Here is a 27,230-nt window from a genome sequence, read left to right on the forward strand (position 1 = left end):
TAATTTTAAATTATGTACCACTCTACAAAAAATTATAATCTTCGAAACTAAGCATGATAGAATTATGAATCATACCTCACTTTCTTGAGCACAGATCAGATCAGGCTACAAGGTGATGCTCCTAAAAGCTGCATATGTTTCAGTAATTAGATGAAGAAAGTACCAAAACATTATTTCATGAAAAATTAACTTTGCTCCCACTGTAAAAAAGTGTGTCATTTCCAAGTTCCCTATTAAAATATGAAATCTCATATGGCACACAACATCAATGTCTAAGGGGCAGAGGGAATGGAATTGACTAACCAGTTTGTGTATGATGTCCTACAAGAACTAGCTAACTAACTTTCTAGTCTTCTTAAACCCAAAGGTTTATGGCTGCAGCAACACAAGCCTTCCATCTGTTCCTATCCTGGGCAAGATCAATCCAATCTTTTCCATCCTTACCGATTTCCTTTAGGTTCATCTCAACGTTACCCCTCCATCTTGGTCCTGGCCTTTCTACAGGTCTCTTACTATTAGGATTCCCAACAAGAATTCTGTAAACTCTTCTTTCCTCTCCCATTCATGCCAAATGGCCTGCCCACCTAAGTCTTCCTGATAGGGATGTGCCGAAGCCGATTACAGATGTATGAAAATCGGCCGAGATTGACACATCAGCATCGGTATCGGAATCGGCAAAAATCCGATATTTAAACCGATACAGATTATACTAGAGTTTTTACCTTCTAATAAGTTTTATATTCTAGTTTTCTAAGATTTATTGAAAATTTGGTTATGATTCGTCATTATTAGAGTTTTTGTAATAAAATTATTGCAAACTCTCATTCAGAGGATCAACCTAACTATAAATCGGAAATAAAACAGTACATTGCTGAACCAAGATCTGCTGTTGTATTGGAAATTCAAAAATGAATAACCAATCCTGAGAAAATACTTGGGCATACCTGCTGCATCAGTATTCAGTGATTGAGTGTTCAGTGTTGCTGAACAGATTTGAGATAAGAGAAGAAGTAGGTTACTTCCTGAAGTGCTTCCAAATCTCGTGTTTCTGAAGTTGAATCTGGCAGAACAGGAATTCATTTTGCATTTAAAAGAACTGCTTGTGTACTAATGTTAAATCTCTTGAGAATCTATGTTCTTCTTAAAGGTTCACGTAACATTTTGTAGATGCAAATGTACATTCGCATCTCTTGAGAATATATATGTATATACATATGATATGCAATAGAAATGTACATAGCAAATTTATTTTTGTCATGCTGAAAATAACATCCCATTTCTGTTTAATAATCTTATGTATCGGAATCGGTTAAATATCGGCATCGGTATGGGTTCCAAAAATTATCGGTGAGTACATCGGCATCGGTAAATTTTCAGCTTCGTCACATTCCTACTTCCTGATTTAATTATTCTAATAATATCTGGACATGAATACAAATTTTGAAGTTCTCAATTATGTAACTTTCGCCACTGACCTGTCTCCTCACCCCTTTTAGGTCCCAAATATTTTTTTAAGGATTTTATAATACGAAGTTGTAGTATATCCAGAATGGTGGAAATTGTGAGGTGGCAGAGGTTTGCTTGTTAGCTCATTGGCAGAGCACTGGCACAGAATGCCAATGATCCAAATGCCAATCGCTGGTTGGACCATGATTTTTTCACCTACTTTTTCTCAATATTAACAGCAAGTTTTTCCATGCAGTCAATAGTATGAATGGTCTTATGTTAGTGGGAGACTTAAAAGTTCAGTGTTGACCCAGCATTATGTGGACATTGGTAGCCCTTTGCCTTGTGCATTAAGTACAGTTCAGTTTAGTTATAGTTCAGTTAAAACAGATTAAATCCTGCTGCAAGAGAGAGACCACAGTTGTATGATTGCTCATACAGATGTTTCAACATCAAGATAAGAGTAATGCAATAAATTGAAACAATTGCGAACAACATTTGAAAAACATTCAACTGAAAGTGAGATGAAGTAACAACTCACCTGCGACAACATATGCAGCAATTGTTAAGGCACTTTCAGCAGGGGCCACTGGTGGGTGAGCACACGATTTGGTATCTTCAAGAGAGAAACAGAGAAAAAATGATTATGGGAAGTGAAAAGTAGATCATATTATATGATTTTCATTTCATCAGCGTTTTAATGTCACTTATGAGCATTTTTGCTGCTCTTCAGAAAGATATACATGCACACAAGATAGTATCTCTAAGGTCCAGATAAAATTCAAATATAATTCCAGGATTTCAAGATCAATTTTCCAAAAATTCAAGGTAAAAAATAACAATTTTTTTAAAAAAAAATTAAGAGGTAATTTTACACTAACCATTTAGGAATAGTTAGTTCCCTGTACATCTTACTAAGAATTTTAATAATTTATGGACACCCTTCATAAATGTTGACTAACTTAGGCTTGAGTCTTGGTTGAGCTGCATTTTTCATTTAAATTTAAGGCGAGGAGGGACAATTACACACTAGTTGTGCATTTATTTCAATATCGTCGGATTGGGCACTGCTATTTATAAAAGGGTTTAGTATACGAGAGAGTATGAATTTCTCTCCATGTTGCAAGTGGAGACTGTTTCTCAAGTTGATTAGTAAGCTAGACACGATGTTTGAAAAATATGATTAATAAGTATTTACAGAATCCCATGTATTCCTTATGGGAAATAAACATAACTTCAAATTACGGCTAATCAAATGGGAGTTTCGACTTTTCCTTCTACTATGACATAGTTCAACGTGTCCTTTTCCGTCCTTGCACTTTTCTATGACATTGGATGTTTGATATTCCAATGAGAACAAATAAAATAATGGTCCCATAAACCTAATTCATTTCTCCTTGCCTCATACGGCCATCCTGGCAGTGTTGCCAAACCTGATGTGCATAAAAGAGCTACATTTCACCATTAACAGAACTAAAGATGACTTCCAAGGAGCTAGATTAACGAAGGCTGCATAAAGTGCCTCCAAGGGTAATTAATTTTAGGTGTCAGAGGGGTGGGGGTGCTGCTATTACCGTTAGCTTTGAAAAGATGGCAATTTATTCTTAGTTTTCACCGCCTAGATCTGGCACCATCACCCATCTCAATAATCCAATGATGTTCATATGAAATCGAAAATAAAGGATTCGCAGATAACAATATTGTCATCTTCACCTTAGCCACAGTGCTATATATAAAAATACCTGGGGAGGAAAGAGGGGGGGGGGGGGGTTGGTGACGGAGCCTATATATGAATATCACACAGTATGTACACTCATGGCAAAGGTTGATCTTTATGGGCCGAAGACAGTGGTGGCATCATGATGGGGCAGAGGGCACGTGCCACAAACGAGTTCTTTTTCTAAAAGAACTTCAAAATATATACTTTTTCCGTGACTAATGCAACATTTATATGAGGCACATTCAGGACTTTCAAACTAGCAGTTAGCAGCAGAAGATTTCTTCCATTTAAGAATTTACACACTCCATATATATATGTATTCGAAAAGTAAGTACCGAAAGGATGTAAAAAATAAAGTAAAATAGTTTTGTACCTTTTTTTATTTGCATTGCATTTTACAGACCCTAAACTACTTTTCTACATAGTTTCCACCATTCTTCAAGCATTTAATATAATAGGAGATGAAGATGAAATAATTGAAAGATGGACACAATATTTTGAAGAATTACTAAATGAGGAAATTCTAGAAGATACAAATGAAGAACACCTACCCTACAGTAGCGAAGCGTAGTCTTACGAAGGAGGCAAGCAATGTTTCAGTACAACAAAACATGTAGTACAACGACATGCCGAGGGGAAAGATTCAAGGTTTATAGCCTCATTTACCCAGTCGCTGGATTTGTCAAAATATCGTAATAAAGTGACTGTACTAAAAATAAACCATATGATCCGCAAACGTCACATTTACTTTTTTAAAAAGATCCAGGTAACGTTATTCATATGATATTAAACGTTTTGCATATGCGAACTTTCCGCATACGACTAAAGGGAGACGGAATTTCTTACTTACTTATTAGTACCTTTATTTGTTCATTATTATTTAATATGGTCAAACGGTGACCAAACCGATTTAGATAAAAAAAAAATGGGAATCAATTTGTTTATTTTACGCTGCATGATGTAATTTAGTATTTTTGGGCACCCTAAAAACTGCATTGGAGTAACTTAAACACTAAATAAAAAGTTAAACACAAACAATAAAAAATTCATTTCAAAGCAAAGAAACACATGCATAGACGATGTACTCACCACAATCAATTTCAAACTCTTGGTCCATTGGATGCCACCCTTAGTGACGATATTCATACTCCATTCTTCTTTTCTTCTCTAGAAAATGTTTAAGCACACAATCGTAAAATTTAGTTTCATCCATTTTGAGTTCCTTTAATAGTTCCTTCTCAATGGACAAATGAGCAAGGGCTGACAAGCTTTCCTGACCCATGCTGTTCCTGGCGAATGTCTTGATACGTTTCAGCGTTGAAAACGATCTTTCAACTGACGCTGTTGTGGCTGGTATAGTCAGTACTAGCAGACACAGTTTGTGGAGTTCGGGCATCACTTGTTGTAATTCGTTGTTTACAATGTACTTCAAGATGTCCTTTACACTCTTATTGCGGAAACAATCCCGAGAATAGGCAATACTGAGCTCGGTGTGCAACAAGGTTTTGTCAAAATGCTGGATGTACAGTTGCATAAGCGATGAGAAGGCAGTTTCTGGAAATGTAGCAGCATACATGCGAAATTTCCCGCTATCGAGCAATTCAACAAATCGTAGGGCCTCAAGGTTTTCAAAACATGAAGACAGTTGGCTTATGATGTTGTCTATAACTTCACAATATATACGTTGGTACTGAGATTTTGTGTCGCCTACATTGTTCCTCTTCCTTCTCGGCTGTGGTACTCCTGCAATATCTATTGTCCTTGTATAAATTATGTCAAATTGTTCTCGTTTCTTGGTAATGTCACTTTTGACACTTTCAATTTCTTTGAGGCAAAATCCAATATCCATAGTTTTTGTTTGCAGCACATTAAATAAATATCCCGTCAAGGAAAATATTTCCCCAAACAAGAGAAGAAAAAAGTTGGTTTCGAAACTATCCAGGAATGCCAAGAAACCACCCGCAGAAGAAATTGTTTCACTGTCCCAGTCTTGTGCATTGCCAATAATGTCCTCAAACATTTCAATTATCTTCACTCTATTTTCGGACGTTTTTTGTACAAGCCGTTCACTGTAGTTCCACCTGGTCTGAACCACTTCAGGTAACCTTGCTTTAACTATATCGTCGAGAGCAGCATTTCTTTTTGTCAAATGCGAAAAGAAAGAAGCAAGGCCACTCAGCGTCGGGAAAAACACTTTGCATTCACTAATGTTGCTCACTGTTTGAGAAAGTACTAAATTTAAGCAATGTGCAAAACAGTGAACAAATATTGCACTAGGGAAAATCTGTCTGACTCGTGCTTGTGTCCCCGAGAGATCCCCTGCCATTACGGCTGCCCCGTCGTATGTTTGACACACCAATTTTGATTCCCAGCCTAGTTTTCGAATTGTTTCAACAACGTGGGCAGCAATTACAGCTGCAGTTCGGTTCCTGCTGACATCCTCAAACCCCCAGAAACGCTCAACAATTTTTCCTGACTTCGTCACATAACGAAACATCGTCGAAAGTTGCGATTTCCGTGATACGTCCGAGGATTCATCGATCATAATAGCTACGAACTTGGTTTCACTTACCTCGGCCTTAATTGCATCCGTTATGACACCACTCGTGCTTTTAATAAGGTCATTCTGAATCTCACTTGACAAGCCAGTAAATGTTGTAGAATTCTCCAAATGACTTGCCAGCAAAGTATCAAATTCTGCCAACATATTTACAAGTTCTACATAATTTCCACGATTCAATGATGCCTCACTTTCATTGTGTCCCCAGAATGATAATTCTTGACTACCAAGAAAGGTTATTACACTTGCAAGACGCTTTAAAATATCGCGATTTTGACGAACAACTTTGTTATGGCGCTCGATTGTTACTAGTCTGTGGTGATCCAGAGCAAAATCCACACGAGATTTTCCGAATTCCTTCAGAGTTAAAAATGCCCTTATGTGAGATTCTGCTTTTTCATGTCTCTGTAATGCATTGTGCACGTTATTCAGATCACAGTATCCCTCACTTGACCACACGGAGTTCGTCTTGTGCACGGCGAACAATACGGATGGCCAACAGTACAACCTACTGCGTGCTTCACAACCTGCTAGCCAAATAAACTTGTGGTACAAATTGCTTTGGAAATGTCGCACAAAGCCCCTTGGGCTAACTTGTTTTAAGTCCGGTAAATGCGGTGTTGGTCGACCCCCTTCCACGATTTTCATTTTAACACTTATCTCTCTCGAGCTAAACGAAGCAATTTTCAATTGCTCAATAATACACCTGCACTTCACATCAACCGTTCCTAAATACGCGTTCATTCCGATAAATTCACAGCACAAAACACGAAGCAACAAACACTCACACTATCCCACGCGCTTTCCACAACTGCAAATGCAAGCATCCACACAAGATAACTTTGAAAATCTCTGAAACAACAGAAAGTGATACCAACCTATTTCCTTAATTTTATCTGTCACAAAGGAAAGATATATCAGTTTGGAGATAAAAATTTCGCGGAGGAATCAGAATCATTTCAGCAGAACGAGTATGTACATTAATATTTAAGTAATAAAGTGTCATTCAATGGCGTGCCCGGGGCGAAGGGGGGGGGGGTGGATGATAGACATAACCCCCTTTTGGCCCAATATATCTAAGAAAAAATGTCAAAGGAAGGAAAAGATGACAAAATGGGGACCGTAAAAAGACCCTGGGAACACCACTTGCATCATAATAATAGAACTTAAAACATATTCGGGCCTCCCCGATGGCGCAGTGGTAGTGTCATCGCCTTGTAATCAAGGGGTTCCGGGTTCGATACCCGGTGGAGGCACAAGTGTTTCAGATCCCATTTTAAACTGTAGGTCCAGTCCCGATTAGCCTTACTGTGCATAAAGTGGACTTAAAACAACAAATCAATCAATCAATTATTAAAACATATTCTTGTGCTCATAATATGCAGAATGTATACGATTTACTTCTATGCCATGTACAAATATCAGTAGATAGTTCTTTCTCAGATAGCTTTATTTTCACCCCAAGTTTTATTCAAAAGCAGTCAATTTATTGATTGTAAAATTTGTGAAAGAGCTCACTTGAATTACTGCGTAAATAATTTGGCAGTTGCAAACACTGGTAGCGGTCAATACTTCTGGCGTAATTTGAGCTGGACCGACCAGGAAGCAGGGTGCAGGACCAAGGTCCGTCCAATCTTCCCTCCCTCCCTGAGAAAACTCTTCACGGGGGTGCAGAAATTCCACTGCCCCAACTCCCAATGTCAAAAGCAGTCAATTTATTGATTGTAAAATTTGTGAAAGAGCTCACTTGAATTACTGCGTAAATAATTTGGCAGTTGCAAACACTGGTAGCGGTCAACACTTCTGGCGTAATTTGAGCTGGACCGACCAGGAAGCAGGGTGCAGGACCAAGGTCCGTCCAATCTTCCCTCCCTCCCTGAGAAAACTCTTCACGGGGGCGCAGAAATTCCACTGCCCCAACTCCCAATGTCAACCTTTTTTTACGCGTTTTACATTTCGCGAAATCTAAAATAATTTGTAATATAATATGATATATATGGAATTTAGAACAGTGATAATAACTTCTTTTAGTTATTTTATGACTAACAATTATTATTATATTTGCGATCTTGTTTACGTGTTCATGAAGACAAATATTCGTTACTAGTTTTTGCTGGCAACCTACCCATAGATGAATCCTTCTGTTTCGGTTGAACTCAGCTATTTTCGGGAATCACGCAAGCTCGGAAAGCACAGCTTTTTGTAGAAGCTTTGTGGACGGGTTCCACCAGAATTTCACGCTTCGCCATGTGACTCCTTCGGAGGCCTTATTTTCCCGCAGAACGGCTGCAAGCATTGAGGTTGGTGCTTGCTACAGAGCTGCTGGGGGAGTTTGCAGCCGCATTTTTTCGCGAAATCGAGTGCGATGGAAACTAAATACGGTTAGAACATTAAGTACATTAAATGATATTCGAATTATGCAAGCAGTGCTTGTATTATATCTTCGCCTCTGCTACCCTATATAACTGCAGAACCATGGATCGAAGAACCAACAATTGCAGAAGGAAGCTATAAGCAGACTAAGGAATGAGAAACCACCTGGCGAGGACGAAGTAGTCAATAAATTAATAAAAAGTGGAGGAAATAAATTACATGAAGAGATACACAAATTGATTAAACTGATGTTGGAAAAAGAAGAAATACCTGAGGAGTGGAAAGTAGGCATAATATGCCCTATCTATAAAAAGGTAGACAAACTAACCTGTGCCAACTATAGTGGAATAACCCTTCTAAATACAGCCTACAAAATATTTTCTAATATTCTTCTTACAATACTGAATGTGTATGCTGAAGAAATAATAGGTGAATACCAATGTGGATTTAGAAGAGACCATGGAACTTCAGACCAAATATTTGTTATACAACAGGCAATGGAAAAATTCCATGAGTATATGCAAGATTTACATATGCTATTTGTGGATTTTAAGCAAGCATTCAATAGCATATCCTAACAAAAATTACTTACTTATATGAAAAATAAAGGCATCCCAGTGAAAATAGTAAACCTCGTTAAAATGACCATAAATAACACATCTGCTAAAGTATTAATAAGTGGAAGAGTAGGAGATCCATTTCAACAAAATAGAGGTGTATGTCAAGGGGATGCATTGTCAGCTACTTTATTTAATATTGTTCTGCAGGGAGTTTTTGAATCCCTTGAAGAGAAGGTCATATTGTCTACAAAACTAAAAAGGTTTGTGCATACGATAGCACGAAATGTGAATAAGCTAAAAGAAATTGGTTCGAATTTGATTCAAGGAAAGAAAATGGGTTTGAAAATTAATGAAAGTAAAACAAAATATCTGAAAATGACAATAAAGAAAAGGAAGAAATCGTATACATGACCTAAAAGTTGACAAGTATAACTTTGAAGGGGTTGAAAGTTTTGTTTATCTTGGATCAACAGTTAATAATAATAATAATACAGTTAGTGAAGAGATACAAAAAAGAATATTGGTAGGAAATCGAGCATACTTTGCAAATCTCACACTACTAAAATAACATCTAATATCAAGATCAACAAAAATGAAAATATATAGAACACTAATAAGACCAGTGGTAGTATATGGCTCGAAAAGTTGGAATATTAGTGCCGACGATGCCAACAAACTACGTGTATTTGAAAGAAAAATAATATGAAGAATTTATGGACCAGTCAAAGATGGAAATATCTGGAGAATATGCATTAACATGGAAATAGACAATATATTAGAAAAGAAAGATATTGTGAGATTTGTAAAATGAAATGGATTAAGGTGCATTGGACGTCCTGAGAGAAGCAGAAAGGAAAGATATCAAGAGCTATTCACCGTGCCAAGATGAAAAGCAGAAGAAAACGAGGAAGACCACGAAACTGATGGCTAGATGAAGTGGAGAGTGATCTGAAAACCCTAGGAGTAAGAAATTGGAGAAATGCTGCAAAGGATAGAGAACAATGGAGAGCTGTAATTGGGGAGGCCAAGGTTCATCCAGAACTGTAGTGCCGGATAAGTAAGTAAGTAATAACCGTAAACTACAGGAAAATAATTCTACAATGCAAGCAATGCGTACATACAAGAAAAACTAGTAAGTAGTCCAGTCAAAACATTTCAGATGCATCTGGGAGAAAAAAATTGATTGTAAACTTCACCCATCAGCTCTCATGCAGTGACTTCAAAACATTATGAATTCTCAATTTTGATCAGTGCTGAAAGTGGGAAGAGGGGGGAGGGACATGGGGGGAAGAAGTCTATCTCCCAGTTAAAAATATTTTCATAAAGCATTTCCTCGGCTAGGATGATTTCCATAAGCATACCCCCACTTACTTATCTCCATCTTGATCCATACAAGTATCTCCCCAGCTAGAAATCCACTTTAAGCACTGATTTTGATGACTGACAGCAGTTTGTTAGAAAGCTGCACTCTCACTGTACATATCAGAACAAATACACACAACCATTTACGACTGTGTATTGAGCATGTTTCAATCCAGCCTTTGCAGGAAGGGAATTGCTATCAACACTTCTTCAGAGAAAAGATGTACAGTGCTTTTCAAGGTCAAGTCATTCATGGAGCAGGGCTGGGCAGTGAGAGCACATCTGCCAGCATTTAAACCCTCAGCTCTACACTGGCCTTGGCACTGGATACATCAGTGCTTCAGTATCCAAATAGCTGGTGTTCAGTTTGCACATGGTTGTGAAGTGTTAAGGTGTTAACAATGTTTTAGATTGTTAGGTTTTAGTTTATGTATTACTGGTGATTTTCTGCAGTCTAATAATGCCACAATTATGTTGTGGCATTATTACAATTAATTTAATTATTACAATTATACATACAATTTAACACAATAAATTTTTATGTACACTCTTATGCCATTACGAATTCTTGTAGAGAAGTTAGAAGGCATTTTGCAGCAGAATTCCCAGATGTTCCTGTTCCACACAGACACAGTGTTTGAAAACTTGTGAATGAAAGGAAAAGGTACAAATACAAATGGTCAAATGGTTGTGTTTTAAAAGCCATATTGCATATCATAATAGAAATTATGTAACTTTATGTAGCCATTTTGGTAACAATACCTTGAAAGAAAGAAGAGTATTTAATGATCTAATGTTTTTATGTAAATTAGTAAGACAAGATTGGCTATGTTCTGAACTCTTAGAGAGAATAAACTTCCTTGTAACACCTTTTACAGTGAGGAACAGAACACCTACCTACACGTCATTCGCAAGGTTAAACATACACAAAAACTCTCCAAAAATCAGAGTTCAGGAATCATTTAATGAATTATCTTTAGTGCATGATTTGGATATATTTTTCGATTCATGTTATGCTATCAGGCGAAAAATTTTGTAAAACATTATATTTTATCGAATTTATCTGTAAAGGAGTTTTAACTGTATTTATATGTTATCACGCTATCATAAATCTTAACATTATTTTATGTATTAACATCATAAATCTTAACATTATTTTATGTATTAACATTAACATTATTAACATTTGTGTATATTGTTCAAATTATCTTTGTGTACATTATGTTCAGCACAAATGCGACTTCAGTCCTGTGATGGACAAATAAAGAAATGAAAATGAAAATTTGGGGAAACAAGGTCCGTTCTTGATAAGAAACGAAGGGTGAAACAGTGTGTGCTTGCTGAGGAGAATCTAGATGACACTGGAGCACAATGGAACATACTCCTCAAAAATCCCTTCAGTGTCTTGCACAATAAATAGACATTTCCATGACGTCTGCGTGGCGGGCTACCAAGCTTTTAAACCTGAAGCCATACATTAGAAGAATTGAAAGAAAATATCAGGAGAGAAATTGAAGCAATTTCGGAAGAACTGATACATGTTAGTGAAAATTTCCTAAAAAAATGCCATAAATGTGTGGATGCAGGAGGACAATATTTCCAAAACATCTCGTAACAAGGTACATGCTCATTTTAATTCTAACTGTCAATGCAATTGTAGAAGTTTATTTCATTACATAGCTAGCAGTTTCAATTACGTGGATGTTGCATACAGTTTGCCGGCAGATGTCCTCTCACTGCCCAGCATGCTAGATGCCGCTCCACAGACGACTCGACCAAGAAAGGCACTGTAGAATGTAATACAGTCTGCAATTAATCCATCAAATACTTACTATAAAAATTTTGGGCATCCTTGCTATACCCATTAATCCCAAGAACTGAGGTGGTGCTTCTTGAAGGTAAAGTCATTTCAAGTACATACATTGAAATAAATTTCTTTTCTACTGCAAATAATAAAATAAAATACCTGTAGAAGAATAGAAGGGGCCATGAAGTCTAACAGAAGGACCACAATTCGTTTCAGAAAAACCAACAGTTTTGCTTGTGCGATTGAAAAGGACATAAACTCCTTCCATGACAGCAACACCTATAATGAAGAAATAAAAACAGCAGTGGTAGAGACAGTGATGATGAATTGTTCACAAATAATTCTTACTTTTACAGTAGTACCGCATGCACCAATAACAAGCGCTAGACATTTAGACATTTATAGTGCAACTACAACCCTCAAAGTACAATGTCGTGTATTATGCCACTGAATGAGGTCAAATTCATTAAATAATAATAAAACTTTCACTATTCATTTTAAAAAAACAGAAGAAGAATCTTCGTGAATTTTCAGTTCTATCAAATATGTTACTGAATTATTTATTCACTTTATGGACACTTATTGCTGTGGTAATAACATTGGCAAACATCATACGACATTTCTTTTTATCAGCTGGGTCATTTTGGCTCTAAATTTACCCTCGACAAATTTCTGGATAAACCCCTGGCAAGACATCCTTGTGAAGTGCCTATAACCAAGTTGCAAAACACCCATAGATTCAGTACATTTATGTTTAGTCTTTCAAATTTTTCAATGGTTTCAAAAAATAATTATAAAAAATATAAATAATAAAAAGAAAACAGGTTAACGTAAAAACAGTACTGAAAAAGATAATACTTTGCATGTAATTGAAACTCAAATTGGAATGTACAATTTCAATACACTGTGAGTAAGGTTGAGTGGATACTGATGTCGACGTATCAGTATTAAATTATACCAACAGCATCAGTTGGATTTTAATTACCAATACCAAACAATCCTTTTCTTGTGCTTCGGTCCTTCACAGGGTCTTCGAAAATGCCATACACCTTTGCAGTGTACAATAATCCTGGAAATTATGCAAAATTCGACATTTCCATTTCTTTTGCGCCAGTGAAAAACTGGATTTTGTGTTTACGTAACTAGCATTCTGATGTGATTCTTGAATATTCGGAAACAAATCTCTGGCAAATATTTAAGTAATTGTTACAATTTTCAAGCAATGACATCAGTTCAAAGTGGTATAAGCTCAGCCCTAATTGCAACCTATTTGAGACATAAAAAATATCGTCACCAACGGAGGGTTAAATATGCAAGAAGTGGGCAACAAAGACACACAAAGTAAAATACAATACGGCAACTTACCTAACACTGAACCTGTATCTGAAGAGTCAATAGCAAACTTGTAACAAAGCAATAAAGGGGGATCATCTATATTGTCATAAACCCTCCTGATGTAACTCTGGAAGAAAAAGTTAATAATCTAATGATGGTAAAAACATTTGATAACATAAGTAATTATAACACTGTGGTTATAAACATAACCATAATTCAGTAATTGAATGATCTTATGGGTATGTAGGAGAGAGATTGTGAGAAAGATGACAATCACAATATTTCCAAAACTTTAGAAACAATGACTCAGTTTATTCATGTTGAGGCTGTTTTGTTTCTATTAAATAAACATACATGTTAGGGTTTGACTGACAAATTTTTTGCCCACACTGTTAATGTATTGCTATAAAATTTAGCAATACTGATAACCAATATTCTACCAATTCAATTAAAAATGTAAATGTTCCTTAAAGAACCTGAATGCTGATTCATTAACTCCCTTAATTAATGTACACTCTAACAAAAAGAATTGCACCAGTCAGCAACACATCCAATTTGAAAGCAAGGTAAAAGATCCTAAATTCCCATAGAATCCTAATATTTAATAATGAAAGCAACAATTGTCATTGTTGCTACATTGTTCCTTTGTGGATTTTAAGCTCTGGCATCAGCATGCAAAGGCAAAAACTCATTGGTAATAGTGGAAAATCTATGAGAGTGGATCAAATGAAAACGGAACAGGGGTCACAGAATTAAATCAACAAGGTTTATTTCAAACGTAATCTCCAAAGTTACTCAAGCACTTGTCCCACTGTTCCACCAAGCAGTGAATATCCTGCTCGTAGAACTCCTTTGACTGAGATCGGAACCAGTTGCGAACATTGTCCATGACTTCACCGTCCGACTCTTCAATGCCTTTTTTAACGGACCCAAGATATGGAAGTCGCATGGTGACAGATCAGGGTTACATGGTGGGTGTTCCAACACTGTCCACCCAAACGTCGCCAACATGTTCTTTGTAACAGCTGATGTATGTGGCCGTGCGTTGTCATGCAGCAAAACCACTCCATAGGACAACAAGCCGGGCTGTTTGGCCTCGATTGCTGTGCGCAAACGCTGGAGGGTACTGCAGTAACAAGCAGCGTTGATCGTTTGACCATGGTCCAGGAACTCAAGAAGAAGGAGGGCCTTCATGATCGAAAAAACATGTCACTATCACTTTACCACTACTCTGAACCATCTTGGACTTATTCGGCGGTGGAGAGCTGACCAACTGACTGCCTGCTCGACTTCTCGGATGATACTGCTGCACGAACGCCTACGCATATCACGTGCTCATGGGCGACTATCTAGGGCGAGTCCATTATGCAGTAGGGGTTTCCTTCCTTACCTCCCGTTCTACCTCTACACAGGGTTTTTGCCACACATATACATAAATATAACCCAATACATTCACTGTTTTCATTTGATCCACCCTAATATTTTGTATTTTTGGAGGAGGGCATCAACTTTATATATATATATAAAGTTGATGCCCAGCTTGCCTATCTCCCTTGCTGAAAAAAAAATGGCCCAGCTGGTTCTCCCTGGACATAAACACACAAAAAAATAGTGATATGGGTAAAAAAAATATATATACACATTACCTGAGGAACTATCTCCAGAGAAAAAACAGAATGATCTGACTCGGCTAACGTCAAAGTGATATTTGGGAACTTTTCAAATGGGAATTCATTTTCCAAGCAAAGCATCTTCTGTATTGTCCAAAAATCCTCAGATATCCCTGACACTTCTTCCCTTGTAGAGAGTTCCAACAACAATAAATCCACAACTGCCTTAAACACCTGCAAGGAATTAAATAAGTTAGAGAATCATTCACTTAGGGAAAGAGATTAAAAATAATTTCACAAATAACAGTCAGCTACAGCCATAAAAAATTATGAACCACTTCTATTTGTATTTGCATTTTGCTTGCATTACACAGGAAGATCTGTTCAGGTTCAGAAGTTGATTGAGTCATGTATTTCAGTCATATTAGCTTTGTACAATGACAACAAGAAGAAAAAACATTTTTTACTTTGCCTCAAGTGTGAAGGGACACGACATATATTGAAAGTAACCTTTAAGTTAAAATAAGAAATACACCAGTACTTAATATTTTTCAAAGCTTTATTAGTTTGAATAACTAAATATTTGGTTGTGTGCTTGTAAAAGTACAGGGTGTACACAATGAACATCCGAGGTTTCGACGCCATACTAAAAATCAGAAAATAAAGTTACAACAATCCAGTCTTTTGTATTTGGTGACATATACACTGAAGTTTGTGTGTTCTTTTTTTAGTTCGCGCGTATCATGCTTGGCAGCGCTGTCATCACTTTTGTGAAAATGGCATCTTTTCAAGAGAAGGCACACGCTGTGGTATGGTTTACGGAGTAAAAATCAATTGTTACGATGCAGCGTAAGTTTCGGCGTGTCTTTAACAAAATACCGCCAACGGACAAGAGCATCAGGGTATGGTACAGAAGTTTTCTGGAAACTGGGAGTGTGTTGAAGAATCCAGGGGGAGGAACGCCACCCGTCTCCGAGACAGTTGAGCAAGTTTGTGGCTATCCTCTGGCTACCACATAGCCAGACATCACTCCTCTGGACTTCTTCCTCTGGGAGTATGTTACTCAACGAAGTTAACAAACATGAATGCTTTGCGTGACCCAATTGTTGCTGCCATTGATACCATCCCTGACGACATGCTGCAGTGCAAAGTGGAATATCGGCTGGACATTCTTCGTGTCACTAAAGGTGCTCACATAGAAGAATGGTAATTGTTTGTAAGAAACGTTTTGAGTTGCTCTTTGCAATAAAATTATCAAAAAATGTGCAGGTGTTGTTACTCGCCTGGCCCCCCACACATTACCTCCGCACCAGAGGTTCGGTGCACTTCGTACTCGGCTCTGATTTGTCTAGGGGTATCTTTCTTTGTACGACAATGCAAGTGGGTTGCTACAAGTCAACATAATTATATAATTAACTACAAGAGACAACGGATAACCTTTGCGAAACCTTATTGCTATAAGGGGATAAATTACCTTGTCCAGCATCTGTGAAATTAAAAACTGAAATTTTGGATATTTTCTATAGTTTAATTAACGTAAAATTTGAAGTATATACAAGTCGTATCTGAACGTTCATTTCTCTAATTATCGGGCCAAAACTCTAATTTTGAAGTTGGAATCTCTATTGTTTGTACCTGGATGCTTTACATTTCATGAATTACATCTGGAGTATGCTTGTCACAAGGTAGACTCGCGTTACTCCAAGGAACATCTTAACAGGCACGAGGTCGCCCGACGTGCACATTTCTCAACCTCCACGGTGACAAGGCACTAGGCTGCCCAGCGCACCGTAATTACTTCAAAATAACATCCAGTACAAACTACCTTTTTACCTGTAAACTGGACACCAAGGCACTAGCTTGCCCAGCAATCCAATCTCTTACAGCATCCGTTTTAGGAGACCTGTCCTCCGGTCCTAGCTGACCAAAGCAAAAACAGCCTCTCCCTTCCAAGTCTCAGTTCCAACAGCCGACCTCCCCCACTCTCATCTGGGAGTTTATATACGTCTTGTTGGCGTCAGTTGCCAACGGCCCTTCTTTCAAAATTTTTAATCTTTAACAGCTAAACTGCCCGCCTTTTCCTCAAACTTTTGAAACACGAAGAAAGAACAGAGAGCTACATGGTATTTATACATGGAATAATACGAACCCAAAAATGCATAATAAATTGAGATACACTTATCACATATACATATTTTTATACACGTAATTACCTAATTAATTAACATATTAATAAATATTTCAATAAGAAAAAAAAACACTGTTGCCCTGACTCGGGAGCATGTCATTTGTGCAAAATTTCTAGGTTTTTTAGACCATGGTCATAATCTACATATTAGCCATATATTCAAATTCTTTCATAATTATGAAGAAATATAGGAGTTTCATTTGTTGTACTAAGTGAGCTGTGTCTTCACTGGATCGCATTCTAACAAAAACAAAAATGGCCATTCAGCAGCATGCAAAGTGTCTGTCATATTCAAATTTTGAATATGTCATGGCTATTCAAAAGATTTTGTCACGTTTATGGTGTAAGAAGGGCACTGAAGAAATGCAATAGCAATATGTTGGTACCAAAACTTGGGGTCATCATGAGAAGAAATTAAGAAATGACAGATGAGGAGAAATATTTATGTATGTGTATGTACATCCTGTAGAAGGAAGCTGAAAAGGCAAGTAAGAAACATCTATGAGAAGTATGGACTAAGAGCAGTGAGACAGTACGTCAGAGGTGAGGGTTACCTGCACGCAATCATGTCACGAGAGCCCCAACAACTGATCTACTATATCTCAAACTACCACTACATTAACCTTGAACCTTTCCAAGATGGCTCTCGAGTGTCCCGCCCAAAATGCTGGAAGCGCTGATTGGAGTGTGTTGTTGCAAGGGAAAGTCCAACCACAAAGAGAATAAGCTTTTAAACCCAACTATATATATAGCACAAAAAAGTGCTAACAGAAAATAGCCAATTAAATAAGAGATTAATTCATTTCTGTTTACCAAATTCAGGAGCACCCTATGGATATTTAGAACAACTATCTGTAATACCGCAATGCATTCCCATATCCCTCTGGAGTAGGGATGGCCAGATCCGGATCCTGGCGGATCCGAAATCCGGATCCTAAAATTTTTCGGATCCGGAACTTCGGATCCGGATCCATTTTGCCATCCCACATGCGCTTCTTTGGAAAGTAAGAATGTGTTTATAACACATTGTTACCTGCTAATATACACATATATATATATATAGTATATAATATACATACATACACAGGCCTCACCGATGGCGCAGTGGTAGCGTCATTGCCTTGTAATCAAGGGGTCCCGGGTTCGATACCCGGTGGAGGCACAAGTGGTTCGGATCCCACTTTAAACTGTAGGTCCAGTCCCGATTAGCCTTACTGTGCATAAAGTGGACTTAAAACAGCAACTCAAGACATACATACACATATATATATATAGTGTATGCTTAATACACTTACAAGGGAGGTCTAAGTCTCCCCCTCCGATTTTCATGAAACTTGGCAGGTGTATGGAGGGGCCAAAGGAAGAAATACGTGTTTTTGTGTTTCAGCTAAAAAAAAACTGTTTTAGGGGGCAAAACCCCCTCAAAAGTCAAAATGAAGACAAATTGACGCGGGGATCTGACCCCTGTGTGCCACTCCGATTCCCATGAAATTTGGCAGGTGTATGGAGGGGCCCAAAGGAAGAAGTACGTGTTTTTGTGTTTCAGTTAAAAAACGGTTTTTAGGGGGAACCCCCTCAAATGTCAAGATGAGGAGAAATTGAAGTGGGGATCCGACCCCGAAACCACGTAAATATGGCATAGGAAGAAACAGGGGGCATAAGGGCCCTCTATACACCTGCCAAATTTCATGGAAATCGGAACACAGGGTCAGATTATCCCCAGGTCAATTTGTCCTCATATTGACATTTGAGGTGGGTTTTGCCCCCTAAAACATTTTTTTAGCGGAAACAAAAAAAACACGTATTTCTTCCTTTGGAGCCCTCTATACACCTGCGAAATTTCATGAAAATTGGAGGGGGACACAGGGGTCAGATCCTTACTTCAATTTGTCCTCATCTTGACATTTGAGGGGAGGTTGCCCCCTAGAACAGAATTTTAGCCGAAACAAAAAAACACGTATTTCTTCCTTTGGGCCCCTCTATAAATCTGCAAAGTTTCATGGAAATCGGAAAGGGACACAGGGGTGAAATGCCCACTTAAATTTGTCCTCATCTTGACATTTGAGGGGGGTTGCCCCCTAAAACAGTTTTTTAGCCGAAACAGAAAAACATGTATTTCTTCCTTTGGGCCCATTTATACACACACCTGCCAAGTATCATGGAAATCGGAGGGGGAAACAGGGGTCAGATACTCACTTCAATTTGTCCTCATCTTGACATTTGAGGGGGGTTGCCCCCTAAAACCGTTTTTAGCTGAAACAAAAAAACACGTATTTCTTCCATTGGGCCCCACTATACACCTGCCAAGTTTCATGGAAATAGGAGGGGGACACTTAGATAACCTCCCTTGTTAGTCTTACACTTTGTAATTATATAACACTGCATATATTATAATGTTTTATTTTAATTTGTAAAACTGTAACTGTAGAAAAATTGTATAATTTTTGTATAACATTTCTATCTTGTTCTATGTGTTAAAGGTTTCATATTGGAATGGAATGTCTCACATTTATGTGTGTTTCCATTTCCAATACATTCGAATGAATACATATTCGTTTCAATGGCATTTACAAAATCACCTCTGACATTCTATGTTAAACAAGTAAGATTATTTTTGTGCACGAGTGTGTTAGCCGATACGTAGCAAAGTATTTTAGGAACAACACTTGAAAAAAATTCTTGTAGGACTAACTAATGAAAAATTTCTTTGTAATCGAAGATCATAATACCTTTTAAGGTGTGGTAATATTATAATGGGATTGAGATACGAAACTCTCGGATCCGGATCCGGATCCAGATTCGAAAATTTCGGATCCGGATCCAAATGGATCCGGATCCGTTTGGCCATCCCTACTCTTGAGTGATATTTGAATTCCAAGATTCTGAACTTGCACCCCATTTTTAATATTCAAACACGTCCTCGTGTATACTCATTTCCCAGATACACAACTAATTTTGCATGTTCTTTTAAACCCAACAGAACGAAATTCATAATACTGGCAAATGTCAAGGATGAACACAGAACAGAAATACCTCATTATATATTCCCAAACATTTGGTGAGATTGTTTAGTATGAGTAGGCTTACCATACGTCCTGGATTAGACTGGACAGTCCTGTTTTTTTAGTGCTGTCCGGGATTGCAAAATGTCCGGCGTTTTGAGAATCTGAACTTGAAAATAGCTACAGGTATTGAATATTCACGACCAGAATGTATGACCTGCAAGGATCGATCGATTATACCTTTTCTTTCTTCGAGATATCGACTTCCGAGTGGTTCCGTTTCCGTACTTCCGTGAGCGTCTGGTGGTCTTGCAAGCGTGTGAAGTAACTCGTCTACACATTTTTGATACAAGGAACATCTGTTCCAGTTATGAGAGTATTTTCAATTATGGGGAATATTTGGTCTGCAGAAAGAGCTAGACTTCTAGTATCCACTGTTAAAGATCTGCTGAATGTTAAAATTAATTCAGAACTTCATGTTGTAAATTTTATGATGTTATTAAAACAAAAAGCCATTTCTGAAGAAAGTCATGTCTAGCGAAAAGTACAACTGAGTCTACTCACAGATAATGCTACCTAGAACAGAGAGGTTTCCTAAACATCAGAAAATGTATTATTCAATTAAACATTTGAAAATTAATTGATTGATTTTAGAAAATAATGTTAATATTTTTTCTTGTACAATTTATAGTTTAATATTCCAATAAAATTTTAAGGCTTTTAAGTAATTTCAATTAATTTTTGTAAAAATAAACAAATTCAGCAGTAACGAGTTGATCGCGAATATGTCCTGGGTTGGACCCAAAAAAATATGGCAAGCCTACGTATGTGTGATAATACTGGATACATCAATAGCACACCCAAACCCCCCTTGCTGAAAGAGAATACACATATGACAGAACATGGATTCATGCATCAAGTACAGATTAATTCTTGTGTGCAAATTCCGAGTGAAATAGAATTCATAAACTATTGAACTCCTTTATTAGTATGTTAATTTTACATATCTGTCGCTTAAGAGCATTGAGAAAATTCTGTTTCTTCTTTGAACAACAACATGTACAGCTGATTGATTTATCCTGAAAGATACACTTACTACAATGTGTATTTGCTGGTAAATTTGTCAAGACTGCTTCAAACTGACATATTATTTCTTATAAAGTGATGGCAGTGTCTAACTATCCCAAGTCGGAAAGGATTAATGCATATTACCCATTAATATGTTGGTTGCAGAACATCAAACGCATCCCCTACCTTTTTCCTTCAACCTTCAATCATAATCACTGTCCTACTGATGTGTCCTGTTTTACATATTAGTCCGACAGTTCTCCATACATTCATAGTTAAGAATCATCTTGTTATAGCCATCCTCTTGCCATGTCAACGTGATAATCTGAAGATTTTTCCTTCCCGCGTTCCTTCTCCAGCACTTCAATGACCGACCACCATTGTTCCAACCGATGTGCTCCTCCTGGGGCCCTTACTCACTTTTTTCACAACATGTTTTACCACGTCAACGTAACAATTTTTTCAAATGTATTATTGAGCAATATGTACATGTGTCAATGATCCTATTGTAATAAACCTTGAATAATCATAATTGTTTTATTTATGCACAAGAAAGGAGAATAACGCACTGTATGAATTATAACTTAGTAACAAGTGTGCAAATTGCAGGAACCGATACAATCACCATCTGGTCAAAACGTCCCTGTGCATAAAGCAACACCAAGCTTTCAGTGGTATTTCTTACAAAAATAAAAGATCTTATAACCTAAGGTCAAAATGTATTACCAGAATGTTTAAATACGACTAAAAATTGAAGTTGTCATTATATTGATATCCAAGCGAGACGCAATTCAAGAATTTACAGTTTATTCATAAAATTCCGATTGGTGCCATCAATTCGCTACCTTCAGAAATTGACATGAGTAAAAATGAATTCTAACAGCATTTATACTCCATTTTTCGTGAATTCTCTAAACATTATGTTTTTTGTGCATATGGACATGTGTGCTAATAATCTTAAATTATTTAACATGCGCATAAGTATAGTTAATAAAACAAGCCATATGACAGGACCTGTCATATCAGCCTTCAATTTTCCATGCAAACTAGTTATAAACCTTTAATTTTGCTCAAATAAATTTAATGTTTTCTTCAGATAAACTCGTAGAGAAGAGTGACGAGAAATTGTTTAACGAGTACAAAGGAGAGAGGGAAGGTGATAAATTAGCAATGGCAGGGGTCTATGAAGTTGAATGTGGTGGATGTTGAAGGAATATACAAGAGAAAATGGGAGAATTGGAAAGAAATGAAAGAATTAGATAACACAGGAGTGGAGCTGTGTGATATCCATTTTCGATGTTCAGGTTCAAAATCAATTGAACATTGGTTTCAAGTCGATATATCGAGTATCAAAAATATCAATATTGAACAAATGTACTCACCTGCTCAGTTTGTTTGATTTTTGTCTGAAGCAGAATCATCATACTTTTCATAATAATAAGTTGAAAGAGATGGTTAGTACTTAGGCTGGCAGGTTCAAGACATAAACCTTTCCAAAGTACTGAACAAAATACTATTGTAATTATTAAGTCTGCACAATTCTTGACAATGTTATTTCAGATAATACCTAAAATATTAATCGAAAGTATTATTCATGCTCTTTATTGCCGACTTAAAATAATTGTCAGAGTTGCTATGTTTTATAGATGGTCTGATAACTTTTGCAGAGTGTACAAGTTTAATGATGTACTCAGAGGTAAAACTTACCTTTTTAGGCAATCTAAGGTTTGTTGTTCCACTGTCCACAATGGTCTTGTCAGTATTATATTCCTTGCATGGGAGGTCCACCTTTTTTACACCAACAGAGATACCAGTCAATAAAACCTCATAGAACCACTCTTTCACTATAGGTGTAGTTAGCATATTACTAACAAGTAGGTCAGAAGAAATATGACCTAAAAAATATATAGTACATGGTAATAGGCCTGTTTATAACAACATTTATGAAGTTGCAACAAATTAAGCATTAAAAACTTATCATTAATAATTACCTACATTTCATTCATTATTTAAAAGGGATGCAAACATAAAATTAGCACTATTAGTATCAATCAATATAAGCATATTGGTAATAATTGCTGATAATTTTATGGAACCAATATTCCTATAAATAGTCTGTGACATGATATTTTGTTATTATTTTTAGAGTATAGAAAGTATAATTTATATGCCCTTGTTAATTATAATAAATGCCTAAATAATATTATTAACAAAACAACTTTTTTCTGTTGTGGCTAATACTTTTTCATTTGATCAACACTTCAAAAATTGACAAGAACATATTGTATTCTTGCATAAATTGTATTATTTGATGTACTGCACATACATCTTCATCAAGAGCCTAGGAAATAGTTTATACAAGAATACAATGTATTCTTGGATCCTGAAGAAGATATATATGTGCAGTACATCAAAATGTTGAGCAAATTCAAGAATTTTACCCTCTAAAGAAACAAAAGTTCTTATTAATAATATTATTTGCATGATGAATGTTTCTACATTGACCATTCACAAAGGAGGAAGGACTAAAACATTGAATGTATAGCTTCCTTTCAAAAAAAATATATATCTGCTATTACGATCCTTGTTTGCTTAAAAAATCTTAAAACCTTCATTTTTGTTGAAAAGTGAATGTAAGTTTTGACACAAAATTTCAGCCATTTGCATTAGAGATGGTAAAAAAATGTACAGGATGTATAATGTAACTTGAAATGTACTGAAAACAATATTTTTACCCCAGCTTCACATCATTCTTCTCAGCTGATTTATCAAATTTATCACAACTGTCTGCAAAGACAAAAAAGTGCCCGAAGTCATGAAACAAAAATGGGCGCCATTTTTAAAGGAAAGAAATAATGCCTGTTTTGTATTACCCTTGGATAGGGGTTTCAACAACAAAAAATGAAATTATTAAAAAATTATCAGGCAACCAATGAATTTTCTTTTGGACCATTTGATGGATTGACCCAAAGATGATAATGAATGTGCATATATTTACTTCACAAGGCTACCATTCACACAGTGGCATGTCCAAGGGAAGGGGGGGGGGTTATAACCCCCACTTTTGGCCCAGTATTCCTAAAAAAAAGAACATCAAATGTAGGAAAAGATGGCAAAATGATGGATGACTACCAAAAATAGTGTACGTAACACCTCCCTTTCAAAAATCCTGGGCACGCCACTGCATTCACATGTCGTAATCTCAGAAGGGATATTTTCCAATAGTCTCTCTGCATAAAACTTATATGGGGATCATCCAGCCTCTAATGAATGGGTAAAGGCAGTGAGAGCATTACAAAGATTCCAAATGGGTGGGGCCCTAAGCAATGCACATGGAATAGATTTACCTTCTTTACCTTTAGGCAACAGTCAAGGAAAATTACCACCAAGGAAGTTAACTTCTAGTGACAGAAAATAAAAATATGTTTAGAAATAAAAGACCTGAAAGCATATGCTTTATCACAAATACACATTCAGCCATCTTGGATATGAATCAAAGCACTCACTATGTGCATTGCACTGGCTTCTTCTTAACAATTCTCTTCCGTGTGATGATACGAATAAGTCTGTGATGAATCAAAACATGTAATGTGAAAGTATGTGCTTTTACTTAAATTCAGATGGTATAAGGGTCATTCCATGTCAAATCATCCAGAATTTTGTGAAAATGTCACCCACCATCTCCGATTTTGATGAAATTCGGTATACTTATAGAACTTTTGATGCCGATTACAAAAATGACAACTTTTTTAAAATTGGTCAAGGGGTTCAGAAGTTACGACCTTTTTAAGAACTCCGTGTACACCACATGCAGCTCCACTTTGAATGACACGCATTAGGTTATAAACGATCGTATCTTCCCTCGGGTTTGCCGTAGAAACTTCAAGTTTGTTTTGTTTTGTTCAGAATAGTATAAGCTTTCATTTAAATAACGTTTCAGATGAATGCATCAATAAACATGTATTTTTATAAATAGTTTTATGTATTTTTTTAGAAAAATAAATGACTAACTTCAAGAGCGAATTTCATGCAATGCCCCCCCTTCAATTTACCCCCAATTTTATATGTAGGTAGGTCAGAGTGTGTACTAATGCCTGATGGAAAAATTGGGATGGGCGGTTCAGAGACAGGGTGATAAAAAAATCATTTGCATAAAATGACATTAAAAGTAAATCTTATTAAAAATGCTTATGTATTTAGCACAAAGCCTGAAGTATATTATGTTTCAAGCTACAATATTCAAAATTTATGTTCACTATGTGTGAATGTAAGCATAGGCGTAACCTGGCGGGGGCAAAGGGAAGCTCTTGCCCTCTCCAAAGTTTATATATTAATTTAAAATGTACAAGTTAAATATATTTTGTGATCCTCCTGGCACTTGAGGAACAAACGAATAAAGAGTAATAATTGTGATTTTTCAAATGTATTTATCAAATAATCCTGGACACTATTATTAAGCGATGGAAAACTTTGTGATTATCTCAACCCAAAGATAGTTTCCAAGTGACACCCATTAAGATAGCACCTAAAAATTGTACTCTATGCATTGCCAAAATTTCATGTACTATAAATTGTGCCGTTCACATTTATAGATGGATATTTTGACCATTTTAAACACACTAAAGTATTTGACTTATCACTAAGTACATACAGTCCATCCATTTGTGTTGATAATGTCCACTGGATACATCATACTTTTTGGCCAGTAGTAGGAAGTTAATGGACCAAGTGGATGCAAGAATTTAATAGTTGCATCTTCATATTCACGTGAACTTTTGAAGCAATCCTACAATCAAGTTTGAGTCACGCACACACATGCTACTACATAACTGTTTACAGTTGGAATTCGGAAAACCACTTCTTCACAAAAGTCAAACCATACAGATATACAAAACATATTACATCAGCACTTACTATTTTTGCTCTGACTGTTAAACAACTAGTGTTTCGAAATAAATAGTTACAAAGTTACAAGTACAGTAACTTTTTATTTAGGAATTCTAACTGTAACTAGCTACTTTTAAAAGTAAGTACCTGTAACGTTAACAACGGTAACAGTGTTACTTCTTGCAGTAGGGAAATAGCTAAATTGGACAATTCTGTTCCAGACTATAAAAATAAAATAAGTACCTTCTCCGGATTCTACGTGAAAGGATTTTCTTGGAATCGCTGGCAAGGAAGCTATGCTTTGTTGCATGCTAGATTTAGAACATCCACGCTTTCCTGTAATTCATTTCTAATTGTATGTGAAAACTCCATTGTTTTGGTAGACTGCTGCGTTCGTTTGGAATGTGGTTGTCCAGCTAGGAAAAAGTCATTGTCGAGGGAGTAGATCTTTGGATCTTGTTGAACTTGGAATGGAGGAGAAAGAAATAGGTGCAAGTGGAATCAATGACACCATATTCAAAATACCGTGGTCAGCACACAAATGAGGTTTTAATTGTAATCGTTCAAGCAAAGCTGACTGTGTTTTCCATCATTTATTAGCAGTAATAATGTAAATACTATATGAATGCATATTATGTACTAGAAACATAAGTAAAACACGGAAGTTACACAAAATAAATGATCATTAACAGTACGTTACTGTTACAGTAACTGTAAAACAAACTCAGTTATTTTCAAAGTACCAGTAACAATAACTGAGTAACTTTTTTAATGATTGACTGTAACTCAGTTACTTGTAAAAAGTAACTTACGGAACCTGTAAATTCAAAATAGTGCATACTTCCTGGTACTGTTGTAGTACTTTGTAATCGCTGACACATTGTACTGTGGGTTGTTGTCATTTCACCCTAGATGATTACTATGAAATTTATTCCTTTAATACTATTTCTACGGAATTGGTACATAATTGCTGTACTTGTTGCTTTATACTATAGAAGTCTATACAAGTATTTTTACTGTTCTAACCATCCCGCCACAAGTATATTTTCTGTGGTATGTGGCGAAAAAGCTCCATTTGAAAAATCTTCCATCAGCACAAATGTGTAGTATAAATTCTTACTTCAAATTACGTATCCCCATGAAGAGTAGCCAAAAAAGAACTTCAATATTGAGATAAAATGCACAAAAAGAATGTTCTCGAAGATAAATTTGCTAAACTTGGGAATGTTAATAATGATTATATATATAATTATATAATATATAAATTTTTTGTAAAAAATGAAGACTGTTGAAACTGACTTAGATACAGTGG

At 36.4% G+C, this 27,230-nt stretch overlaps 1 protein-coding gene across 1 annotated transcript in view; it reads right to left on the reverse strand.

Moving 5' to 3' along the window:
* LOC145985249 (beta-secretase-like) overlaps positions 1–27,230 on the reverse strand; it is a 43,432-nt gene that overhangs the window by 3,456 nt on the left and 12,746 nt on the right. The window contains exons 5-9 of the mRNA XM_083119025.1: positions 22,739–22,926; positions 14,810–15,007; positions 13,194–13,290; positions 11,988–12,107; positions 1,988–2,062 (exon numbers count right to left, since the gene is read on the reverse strand). Of these exons, the coding sequence (XP_082975151.1) occupies positions 1,988–2,062; positions 11,988–12,107; positions 13,194–13,290; positions 14,810–15,007; positions 22,739–22,926 (678 nt within the window). The remainder of the gene's footprint in view (positions 1–1,987; positions 2,063–11,987; positions 12,108–13,193; positions 13,291–14,809; positions 15,008–22,738; positions 22,927–27,230) is intronic.

Source organism: Lepisma saccharinum, chromosome 3, assembly GCF_977018435.1.
Source record: "Lepisma saccharinum chromosome 3, izLepSacc3.1, whole genome shotgun sequence".
NCBI lineage: Eukaryota > Metazoa > Arthropoda > Insecta > Zygentoma > Lepismatidae > Lepisma > Lepisma saccharinum.